Source organism: Gadus chalcogrammus, chromosome 8, assembly GCF_026213295.1.
Source record: "Gadus chalcogrammus isolate NIFS_2021 chromosome 8, NIFS_Gcha_1.0, whole genome shotgun sequence".
Lineage (NCBI taxonomy): Eukaryota > Metazoa > Chordata > Actinopteri > Gadiformes > Gadidae > Gadus > Gadus chalcogrammus.
The window spans coordinates 27,475,249-27,488,021 of NC_079419.1; the positions used below are offsets into that span (position 1 = coordinate 27,475,249).

Sequence of the window (12,773 nt, forward strand, 5' to 3'; positions counted from 1 at the left end):
CCAATCCTGCGCGCGTTGTGCGCGCGCCGCGAGGTTGTGGCCGTAGTAGGCCAGTATGGCCTGTTTGAGCGCCGGGTACTGGCGGGCGACGTCCGCCGGCAGGTCCTGGCTCGCCTGCTGGGCGGGTCCGGTGAGGAACGGCGCCACAATGTGCGCCCACTGCTCCTCTGGCCAGCCTTCCCTCTGTGCGGTCCGCTCGAAGACCTCGAGGTAAGCCTCCACGTCGTCTTCCGGTCCCAGCTTCGTGAGGCGGCTGGTCGGGGCGGCGGTCGGCGCATCACGGACGGCGTGCTGAGTCAGCCGCAGAACAGCTTCGCGGAGCAGGGCGAGGCTCTCGGTGGTCTCCCGCTGGTGTTGCTGGGCAGCCAGCGCCGCGGCTCCGTCCGGGTTCTGCATGGTGGGGTAGTAGTAGTGGGAACGCTCAAGATGCCTGCATTCTCCACCATATGTGGTATCCGGGAATGAAGAATGCGCCGGGATTCAGTGAAACACGTGGCAACGGATGGTTTAAGCCGACTTTCGGCGTTTATTTCAATAAGCAAAGAGGATAAGGGTGCGCTTGGGTCTCCGTGAGCCTCAAGCCTCTGCAGTCCATGCGTCTCTCTGCCTCTCCCGTCCATGCTTGTCTCTGCCTCTCTTGTAGTGGCTCCGGGCCTTTCTCCTCCCCGCCGCCAGGTGTCCCCCATCCCGCTGATTGGGGGGAAGGACCCGGTGCTCTCCGTCGCCGGCTGGTGGGTGGGGGTGGTACACCCCGTCCTTCACGGTTCCGCGGGCCCGTTCAGGCCGAGGCTTCAGGGGCGGGATGCCACAGCACGTACATGGTACGCGAGGTACGCGCTTGGTGTGTTCGCACCTTTAGGCTACTCACCGCTATGTCACTACCAGATTGACACACACTGCTTTCATCCTTTCATCCACCAAAGTGGACATGCCACAGGGAAGAAATATTATCAGATAACAAGTACTGTTCCTTTTTCAGATAGTCAACAAACCACTTTTGATCTGAATGACAATAATTCTATGGCTAGTTTTTTGTAGTCTATTAACTCTAATACCTGTTAATATTCTTTGACAACGGCAATATAATTATTTGCACTATCAACTCCATAATCTTAGTATTTCAAGCATTCAACCGTTTTTAAATAGCAGTCAATTACCTAGTTGTACTTACGTCACACAAACCAGCACCGCAAATTTTCGGTCACTCCAGAGTTGACGTCTTTCTTTATAGGTTCATGGCAGTGTTCCAATACCCGTACTGTCCGTACTTACTAGCCACATTTTAGATTCCAATTCAGATCTGGCGAAAATAAGTATACTTCAAGATCCCGGATGTCGTACTCAAAACGGGCTAATCGTGAAGTGTGGATCGAAGGACACTTTCCGTACTCAACGGCAGCCATCTTAGCTACGTAGGGGAAGAGTCGGAGCCAGGCTGAGCCAAAGTCGGCGCATTTTCCACATAGCCTGCATCAATAGAGTCATTTTTTAGTTTTTATAGTTTTTTATAGCTGCTAGGCGTAAAGAGTTCACCTTTCAAAGCGGGATGTTTATTGCGGGGGAGGAGCCACGGCGGCAGTCGTGATCGTAATTTCCGGTTAGTGCACCACGGAGTACTCGATTTGGAACAGCACTCACATCTGAAAAATTAACGTAGTAGATAGTACGGATAGTATACTTCCTTTAAGTATACTCATGGAAGTACAGGTATTGGAACACGGCAGCCTTAACAGCATAGCCTATTTGTATAATAAGGGAAATAATTACTTTTCCAAAGCCAAAACTTACCTTATTTTTCAAGTTTTACAAAGAAGAAATCTAAAAATCATTGTACAAGATACACATTTGTGTGTGTGTGTGTGTGTGTGTGTGTGTGTGTGTGTGTGTGTGTGTGTGTGTGTGTGTGTGTGTGTGTGTGTGTGTGTGTGTGTGTGTATAGAGAGAGAGAGAGAGAGAGAGAGAGAGAGAGAGAGAGAGAGAGAGAGAGAGAGAGAGAGAGAGAGAGAGAGAGAGAGAGAGAGAGCAACAACAACGTTACGACCTCGAGTGTGATATTGCTTTTATACAACAGTTATACTATTAAAATGTACTGTAAGCGTCTTAGAGTACCATATTAAGCGCTATATAAATTGTATTTATTATTATTATTATTACTGTTAACAATAATAATTGCTCATGCGCACGAACGTTAATCTATTGAGCGTGTTCCAGAGTACGATAGTCCGACTTTTTGCGTGCTACACAGAACGAAATGTAAACCAATGCTTTCTGAATGGGAGTGTTGTCAGACAATGAAGGTGCTCCACAAAACGGTACGAGAGGGAGAGAAAGAGAGAGAGGGAGGGACAGAGAGAGAGAGAGAGAGCGCGCTGATATAGAGCAACAACGTTATGACCTCGAGTGTGATATTGCTTTTATACAACAGTTATACAATTAAAATGTACTGTAAGCGTCTTAGAGTACCATATTAAGCGCTATATAAATTGTATTTATTATTATTATTATTACTGTTTACAATAATAATTGCTCATGCGCACGAACGTTAATCTATTGAAGCGTGTTCCAGAGTACGATAGTCCGACTTTTTGCGTGCTACACAGAACGAAATGTAAACCAATGCTTTCTGAATGTGAGTGTTGTCAGACAATGAAGGTGCTCCACAAAACGGTACGAGAGGGAGAGAAAGAGAGAGAGGGAGGGACAGAGAGAGAGAGAGAGCGCGCTGATATAGAGCAACAACGTTATGACCTCGAGTGTGATATTGCTTTTATACAACAGTTATACTATTAAAATGTACTGTAAGCGTAAGAGTACCATATTAAGCGCTATATACATTTTATTTATTATTATTATTATTACTGTTAACAATAATAATTGACAATAGATTGTGATTTGTTTTTTATTTTTCGGGGGGGGATGCCTGAGGACAGTAGGGGTGTACACTAGACATAAATAGGATGCAAACTCAGGAGAAGGAAATTGTTTTAAATAACCCTGCCTCGTTAAATCAATGAGCTTGGTGTTTTGCTTTAAAAAATAGGTTATAGAAGAGGTCTAAACTGCAGAAAATAAAAACATCCAAGCTGCCTTTTAAGGATACCTTGGAATATCTGTCTATTTTTTAACCATCGGACCCTAGTTTACCAAAAAAACAAGACAATTGACTGCAATAATCCAAAATCCCATGGAAAACCCCGTTGTCTTTTTTTTCCCAGGGAATCCGGGGCGACGCTCACTTCCGGGTTGGCCAACATACGTCATCCCTCCACCACGCAACTGTAAAAACACATGTTCAAGTTGAATGAGAATAATAATAATACTTCTGCCATAGTATTTATTTAAGGGGGGGGGGGGGGGGGGGGCATACAAGTCTTTTGGTAATTTGTAGTGTTGATCAGCAGAGAAATAAATTGTCCGCAAAGACGGTGACGTCGCTTAGCAACGGAAGACGCTGGGGTAGACAAGTCACCGGACTACTACCCATGCAAGTGAACGGAGCGTTCCACGGCATTGAGAAGACCCGTGTAATAAAGCCCTATAATATTTCTGTTTATGGCATAGATTTCTCCTCAGATTAGGCCAATAAACCAATGATAATATAAAAATAAAAACGCTCGATAAAAGGACCGGCCCGAGGATAGTGGTGGGAAATATCGACCCGACCCGGCCCGCGTCGGGCTCGGGCTCGGGCAGAGAATCTAAATACTGACTGGAACTACTTAGCAGGTGTCTGTAGGCCTATATCAGGAGTTAATGCACGCCCTGCAGCCAATCAGAATCAGAGTATTCCCCCAGACCGTGGTCTAAACAATATTATTCACGAGTTATAAACAACCCCCTACACATTAATATTAATGATAACCCTGTGGAAATTGCCATAAGTGAGAGATACAATTTCGCACATTGAGCACACAGTTGTGTGACTCGTTTATTTAGTAAGAGAGAAACAGGAAATCAAAACGCGAAAGGTAAACAAATCCCGCATGGGCTCTGACGTCATGAGACGCTCGTAATCCTTAAAAGGGACAGCGATCCCTGAACCACCAAGATAGTAAACGACATGCCTAACACAATTGAAAGAACAACACATAACAAAATACTGTAGGTGAATTATGTTACACTCACTACAACCCATTAAATACGGTATGATTTCTAGATGTCATGGCAGCGTCCGCTTGCGACACTGGACTTGCGAGGCATCGACGCGGACTTTCATTCACATAGCCAAAAACAAGAGAATAGATGGCTAGATAAAATAAACATCACTACATACAATTCTTAAAAGAACAGATGAAGCAGCTACCCTTTTTTCCTTCGCGGTTTGCCTACAGAGCAGCGCACCTGCATTTAATATATCCATGAATTGTCACAATTTCTCAGAATCAAAGGTGAAAGTAGAAACGGGCGGCCAAAAGCTGTCATATTGTTAGTTATCACAGACAATTTTAAGTAGAAACGGGTGGCCAAAAGCTGTCATTTGTTAGTTATCACAGACAATTTTCAACAATGAATGATCTGTACGGAGCTCCTTAAGGGACATTAGGGAGAACGCTCCCGGACGGAACCTTAGTTTGGAAGTCGTTCTTAGTTTCACGACAAATACTTCCAATTGAAATACAACATTTAGAAAATACGTGTCCCTGATCACGTTTCAATAGATTAAATAACGTGACAGTGTCACGTATTTTTTCGTGAGACCAGTGTGCATGGATTGAATTGCGTGTGTCTCACGCCGAATGCATGAGACTTGAGAGACCTGTACTTACGTGACACAAACCAGCACCGCAAACGTTCTCACCCGCTTGAGATGACGTCTTTCTTTATAGGTTCATGGGTCTGATGCGCCGATTTCCCATGCTGATATTTCCGGAGATTCTCGGGCATCTTCGACAATTTGGCTATAGATTGTCTCATTACACGCTAAATAATAGAATTATAGCCTAATTATATATATAGCCTATATATATATATAGGCAATATATATAATTAGGCAATATATATATATAGCATTTGTGGTTTTGGCATAAACATAACTAGGGTTCACTGTACTATCTGCGCACACCCTTTCTGAAGCCTCTCTCTCGCTTTCTCTCTCTCTCTGTCCCTCCCTCTCTCTCTTTCTCTCCCTCTCGTCCCGTTTTGTGGAGCACCTTCATTGTCTGACAACACTCCCATTCAGAAAGCATTGGTTTACATTTCGTTCTGTGTAGCACGCAAAAAGTCGGACTATCGTACTCTGGAACACGCTTCAATAGATTAACGTTCGTGCGCATGAGCACGCAATCGCGTGATACTGGGTTGGTCGCACACACGCATTTGTGTATGTCACCATGGGTAAATCTTTCACATGCACTGTAGGCCTACGAAATGCACAACCATTCTCAGCACTCCATTTTAGGAACTATCAATGTTGTACATTGTAACAACAAGCCTGCGTGAAGTTTTAACTTGTCTCTCATGATGTTAGTGCTGCTTGTGTTATTTAACAGTCGTCATGAGCAAGAGGAAGCAAGAGGGTTGCAGAGACATTCGGCAATGTTTTGCCTCGTCTCAGAAAATAAGCAAAGTAAGTAAAGAGGGGTGAGAAAATGATAAGTGTTAACCTATCAGTTGTACCATTACAGTACAGTAGAGTTAATAGACTACAAAAAACTAGCCATAGAATTATTGTCATTCAGATCAAAAGTGGTTTGTTGACTATCTGAAAAAGGAACAGTACTTGTTATCTGATAATATTTCTTCCCTGTGGCATGTCCACTTTGGTGGATGAAAGGATGAAAGCAGTGTGTGTCAATCTGGTAGTGACATAGAGGTGAGTAGCCTAAAGGTGCGAACACACCAAGCGCGTACCTCGCGTACCATGTACGCGCGTAACGCAGCTAAAATGTTGCTTGACCATTTTGCGTCAAAAATGGTCAGATACGCGCGTACGCATACGCGCGTAGATGAGACCACCCAAAACTCCCCCCCCCTCAGCCTGTGGCTGCGCTGGATTTAGGAGTCCGAGGAAGGAAACCCAAACGCCGCCGTGTTTGGGTGGATGATAGAGCTTGGATCGGGTTAGATTAAATAATCTCGGATATAAATAACAATAATCGGGTTAAATAACTTCACATGGTGTGTCTGGTGTGTTTCCAGCATTCGTAGTGTTGATCAGCAGAGAAATAGTCCGCCAAGACGTTGAGGTTGCTTAGCAATCAGAGACTCTTTCCATGCAAGTGAACGGAGCGTTCACTCTTCTTCATAACTATCAAACCAAACATCCTTCACATTCACCGAGCGAACATTATGAAAGTAAAATGCACATTTCTCGCTAAAAATGTTTCCATAAAAGCATTTAATGGCGTAACTATGTTACTATTTCCACACAGAATAAAGAAAGATGTCGGCCGTATGCTTCTGTCCAAGCTCACTACTCTCTGCCAGTGACGTCGGGTCAAGCTCAACGCTGATTGGCTATTGCGGCGCGTATGAGCGTAAAAAGTTAAATTTTTTGAACACCTCGCGTACGCGCGTATATGTACGCACGTATATGTACGCGCGTATATGTACGCGCGTATATGTACACGCGTATATGTACGCGTGAATATATACGCGCCTCATACGCCCCTAACGCGAGTAAAATGTCTCTTATACGCATGTAACACGTGTACGCGTCTCATGCATGTAACGCGTAAACCAATGGTTCCCTATGGAAAAAATGGCGATTTTATACGCGAGGTACGCGAGATACGCGTCTGGTGTGGCCGCACCTTTAGAGAGGAGTTCTGCAAACTAATAGAGCCTTGGCTTTTCCTATGTTCAATGCAATTTGTAAGTTACTTTGGATAAAAGTGTCTGCAAAATGATTGTCAAAGAGCAAATTTTAATGGTTTAAACCGAATTGTGACATTAGAGCAGAATCCTGTTGGCAGTGGCACTGATGTCTATAGTGTGTTTCAATAGTCTACTGGTAAATAGTTTGCTGATATCTGTGATATTATTCCTTCCATGTTTCCTCTGTTGTGTTCAGAGTAGAGCTAGTGAGCCAGCGGGAGAGACAGAAAGTTTGGAGGATGAGAGTTTGTCAATCTAGTGGTGGCATAGAGGTGAGTCGCCTAAGAGAGGAGTAAATATGAAAGGTTAAGACCGAATCATGACATTCAAGCAGAATCCTCTTAACACGCATGTATATAGTGTAGGGTTGTCAAAAAAATGTATACTCAGATACTAATCGATCAAAATTAGAAAAAATAATATCGGATTAGATACTTATGTGCAACAATATCGATACTAAAATCGCTATCTTCATCTCTTTTTTTTCTCGCCTCCTTCAGTTGACACACAACTCTACACAGCAGCGTTGCAGTTGCTAATATAGCAATATAATCATTATTAAGTCAAGTTTCAAGTATAATGTATGTATTCATAGATTAATCCATAACTAATCAGAAAACATTTAGGTTATGTCCTTGACATGTCTAATTCTTTAACAGTGCATCATTCAATACGGCTAATGGTTTCACCATGAGATTAGCTCAGTGCGCTCTCTCTTGAAACTCATCTATGTACTTATTAAACAAGTGGATGAAAATATCAGAAAATCTATGTTTTCTGAGGGGTAACAAAATTTTGGGGTGACTTCTATTTAGGTCCATGAGATAGATGCACCTGGGTGGGTTTTACTCAACATTGGCAAATGTGATGGTTATGCAATAAAAAATGTAATGGAAGTAAGAACTGGCTGGATTTTGTGTCCTTGTTGTGGTGGTGCAGGTGTTTGTTTGTGTGTGTTTTTTAAAAAAGACAAAACATCAATGAATGTAATGTGGAAAAAAAAAAGGACTGGATTGGTTGAAATATTGAGGAGCACAAAATGTTAGATTTAATTTAAAAAGTAAAGGAAAACAGAGCTCTGAAGTATACGTATGTGTGTCAACCTTTTCCTAATTTCAAGTCTTCCACACTCCCAGGCTGCTTGGTCACATCCAGTATTAAAGTGTTTTAAACATCCATCCCTAAAAAGGTCTTCAAAATTAGGTGCAAGGTATTGAGATTTTGCTCTCAGAGTGCACCAGATTAATGCATGTTCAAAATCTTTGCCTGGGGGGGGGGGGCCGGACCTCGCCCCCAGGCATTTGTCCCCCCCAATGTTGAAACCATGGCTACACCTCTGGCTTGAGCCTTGGCCAGTTCAAGTCTTCTCTTCCATGAATTAGAGAGGGCACTCACCACCTTCTTGCAGACGCCAACTGCTCGTTCCACTTGGGGTAGTTTCACACTTCGCTCTGTGTAAATTTAGGAGAAGATAAAAATATAGATTTATATATTACACTTTACAGGACAGGTAACACTTATTATATTTTCGATCAATTTTTATTGATAAATTATATTTTATTGTTAATTTATTTTATAGAGGTGCCCCATGGGGTTGGGAAAAATCATGACTGGATTGTTTTCAAAGTCAGGGGGAGCATTCTGGATTTTAAGCTTTTAAACTGGCTTTTAAATGCTCAGAAACTCAATTGCAGACATATTTTGTCATGTATGGCTGATACTAAAAAAAAATCTTATTCTTACTGAAATATATTTTTACATTGTTTTAGACACTCACCAATGGCTAGATGAAGACGGTGACCAAAACATTGTAAGCGTGTCCAGTCATTCAGCCGAAGTGCAAGGATGTTGTTTGTGGCGTTATCCGTGGTGACACAGACTAGGTGATCCTCACGCAGTCCCCACGACTCAAGAGCTTCCCTGAGATCTCTGGCTATAATTTCTCCCGTGTGGTCATCTGGGAAATAGCTTGCCTGTAAACACCGACTGCAGAGTGTCCAGTCTCAAATAAAGTGTATCGTCAGGCTAATATAGGGATGTGTTGTTCGGCTCGACCACATATCTGTTGTTACAGCATAGTGCAATACCTTGTGGATTTCCTCCTCTACTTTGGCCCGACACTCTTGATATAAATGAGGCAACTGGATTCGAGTGAAGTATTTTCGGCTTTGCATTGTGTACCTTGGGTCGAGTGATCGCACCAACTCACGAAACCCCTGTTTCTCGACCGTGTAAATTGGGGCCATGTCTTTACAGGTGTAAATTGCAATGGCAGCCGTTATCTCCTTCCATCGCCGTGAATCTTTGTCATATGGTGTGCCGCGGGCAAAAGCTTCTTGCAAGGTCTGGGGTTTGTTTTGAGCACTCGACGACTGTGCTTTTATGGATTTCATCCGTAGACTGTCTCCGTACTGTTTTTCGTGATTCTTATGTAGGTGATAAAATAGATTGGTGGTGTTTGAGTCTGGTGAGGGGACCAGTTTGCGGCATACTTTACAGCAGGGGTTTTCAAAGTGGTAGAGAGTGAGCCCCCCCTCAGAGAACAAAATTCAGCTGAGCCCCCCCCCCCCAAGAAGAAATGTTCTAAAGACCTGTGTTTTGAAAGCTATCTTAATTATTTTACACATTTTAAACATCTCTGATCATAATTTTAAAACATTTGAAACATATTTTTTAAACATATTTTTTAAACATTTTAAACATATTTCTGAAACATTATAACATCTTTGTGCGTTTTTAAACACATTAAACACAATTTAACAACTTTATCTAAGCATGTTTTAGCTTAACCTTTTTTTAAATACATTTGAACATCCTAATCTGTGTAAACTGCCAGTTTACACAGATTCATTCAGGGTCCCCGACTCTGAATTTTCAGAGTCGTATCAGATCTGCTTTTTCAGTCCAGAGATTCGACTATTCGGCGGGGTTTGTTTACCGGCGTTGCTATGGTGACCTACATTATATAGACCAATTTTCACCTTACGTCAGAACGACGTCACACAGGTTCAATCGCGCATGACGGTGGCAAAAGACAAACAGAAAAATGTCGTGTTGTGCCGTGGGATGCCAGAATCGTAATTATGTAAACAGTGACCTGAAGTTTTACAGAATACCAGCAGATAACAACTCGTTTAATGCAAACCGCAGACGTCGTTGGTTACAAGCTATCAGAAGATCCGATTGGAACAAAGACCTTATTAAAAATGCCAGACTTTGCAGTTCACACTTCATATCAGGTAAGTTAACCTAAGAACTTCACTCAATCAGACACATCACTCGGTTTGGCTTACAACAACAAAATAATGGTAAAGTAGTACGCTTATCTAACGCTAGAACACAGAATAATGTAGTTTTAGTCGTTTTAGCTAACTTACCTTAAATTGTGTTACGTTGTCTTGACGACTAGCTAGTCTCGTATGCTTGGCAAACTCAGGCTAAATTTACCTGTTACACTATCGTACTGTCAATAACTAGAATATTGTTTTTTGGACAGGAGAGGTCTCCATGGACTTCAATAGTCCCGACTTTGTACCTTCTGTCTTTTCCTTCGCAACCCAGTGTGAAATAGACAAAGGAGATACAAAACTTGAGAGGTAAATATTGTCACTTTAGCCTTATTTAGTTGCTAACTGGAATCACATTGCATGCATCAAAATGCAGAGAATGTATGGCAAGTAAGGTCAGATAGTTTTTAGATAATTTGTCAGACCAGATTTTTGTAATGTCTACATTGTCTTGTGAAGCCCTGTTAAGCTATGCTATGTAATTTACACTTGACTTGGTTTTGGTACCTGATAACCTCCTATGATCTACCAAGCAACTAAACTGTTTTGGACTGACTGTTTGACCTCATCTCTGTGTATCAGATTTAAGAGGAAAAGAAAAAGGGAAGAAACCATCCACAGACCACCAGATGATGTACAGCGGTCCAAAGAAGCTAGTGATGAGGCTTCTGGAGCTTGCCTGTCCTCAGATGACTGCAGAATGGAGCCTGGTGCTGATCAATGCACTGGTAAGAGCTTATAATACCTTAACTAATGTAGGGCAGTCATTATTAGGATCAGGTTTTGTTTATATATTGTTTAATACAGCATAACTGTGTTGTTAATGACATTGATCATTATTCTGTTTAGCACATGCTGTTTGAAAACATCCTTAAAAAATATTGAGAAAAGCTCAACTTAAACAAGTGACAGTGCTTATTTTATTAAGTCTTAAGTCTATTAATATCTATTTCAGAAGCCACAGTCCCAAAGGTTCTCCATGATGATCTGAAACACAAGTACAGCCAACTTTCTACAGAGTGTGTCAACCTGCGTTTGGAGATCGACAAACTGAAAACTGAGAATGAGGAACTAAAGGCAACACTCATGAATACACAATTTTCCTTTAGCTCTATCAAGAGTAAAGCAGTGCAGGTTCTGTTTTTCACAGGGCTGACCAGTGTCTTATTTGAGTGGTTGAGTCACAAACTTAAAGACAGTGTAGAGGTTGTGCGTGGCTCTATGAACCTGAAGGATCATCTATTGATCGTCCTAATGAAACTTAGACTAGGGCTCTGCAACAAGGATATTGCTTTCAGATTTAATGTCACAGAAAGTGACATTTCAAACATTTTGAGAAGTTGGCTCCCTGTTATGTCTGCGACTTTAAAGCCTCTCATAAAGTGGCCAAGCAAGCATGCAGTATTAAAGAATATGCCAAAATGTTTTAAACCTAAATATAAACATTGCAGGTGCATTATTGACTGTACAGAAATTTTTATCAATAGACCCACAAATTTAACCTCCAGAGCCCAGACGTACTCGAATTATAAAAGCCACAACACTATTAAATATTTGATTGGCATGTCACCTTCAGGAGCCATTTCTTTTCTGTCGGCAGGTTGGGGTGGGCGAGTTTCAGACAAACAAATTACAGCTGAGTCTGGATTTTATGACCTTCTAGAGCATAATGATGAGATACTAGCAGATCGGGGTTTTACCATCAGAGATGAGCTTGCCACACGTGGTGCCACACTTAGGATCCCTCACTTTACCAAAGGTAAAAAGCAGCTCTCTGCTCAAGAAGTGGACATATCAAGGCGTTTGTCTAATGTGAGAATACACATTGAACGAATAATAGGTAGATGGAAAAATTTTAAAATTCTGACAACTATTATTCCACTCACACAGGTTGACCTGTTAGACGATATAGTGATTGTTTGTGGAGCACTAACAAACCTTTGTAAATGTATAGTCCCAAGATAGCTTAATTTAGATTTATTCTGTAAGTAACTGTTTATTGTCATCAACACAATTAATTGCACATTCAAGTGTTAAAATGTAAAATATTAGTACTGTATTAAATCATTTGCTTCGAAGAACATTTCATTCATCATTTTTGCACTGTTCACAACACCAATCCACAACCTTTCTTCTTACTCTAGCACATGTGTAGTGGAAATGGTTCTTGCACTTTGCACAGTCAATCATCATTCCAAAGTCTGGCCTTTGACAGTGTGAGCAGACTCTAGGTGACTGCATCAGTGGATCCATGCTGCGTGTTAACAGCTCAGGCAAAATACTCTGTTTGAAGAACTTTTCAGCTTTAGGCAGGACTGCTTGTAGCATTTCTTCATCTCTGGTGATGCGGTTGATAGCAACAACTTGCTTTGTCCAAACCACAAAGTCGCAGTACTGGGTGTTGCATACAAACATGTGTAGCTGAACTTGATGGTAGTATTCATGATTCTTCTTTAATTGTAGTGCTTTGTCTAAGCAGAACTGTGTGTCCTCGCTACTCCCTGTAAGACCATCACGGTATTTGTATGGACACTTAATCTCTAGGGTTGCTTTCCCACAGCAGGTACAGTTTGCTATTCCATCCGGCGATGCCCCAAGATGTGGTTTGTCTGGCCGCACAACAAGACCGCAAAGCTCCACTTCAAAGTTGGAATGTTGTGCTTTCATTAT

At 42.0% G+C, this 12,773-nt stretch overlaps 1 protein-coding gene across 1 annotated transcript; it reads left to right on the forward strand.

The window, feature by feature from the left end:
• Positions 1-10,095: 10,095 nt before the first annotated feature.
• Positions 10,096-12,366, forward strand: LOC130386971 (uncharacterized). The gene is made up of 2 exons (XM_056595892.1): positions 10,096-10,831; positions 11,059-12,366. Exons 1-2 carry the CDS (start codon positions 10,624-10,626, stop codon positions 12,066-12,068), a joined length of 1,218 nt encoding a protein of 405 aa, XP_056451867.1. The 5' UTR covers positions 10,096-10,623; the 3' UTR covers positions 12,069-12,366.
• The last annotated feature ends 407 nt before the right edge of the window (positions 12,367-12,773 follow it).

What these genes read in the sequence shown, in the direction of transcription:
- LOC130386971 (XM_056595892.1), top strand. Translation starts at nt 10,624, where the DNA reads ATGATCTACCAAGCAACTAAACTGTTTTGGACTGACTGTTTGACCTCA. An exon ending in TGGTGCTGATCAATGCACTG is followed by an intron (nt 10,832 to 11,058) that starts GTAAGAGCTTAT and finishes TATCTATTTCAG; the next exon opens with AAGCCACAGTCCCAAAGGTT.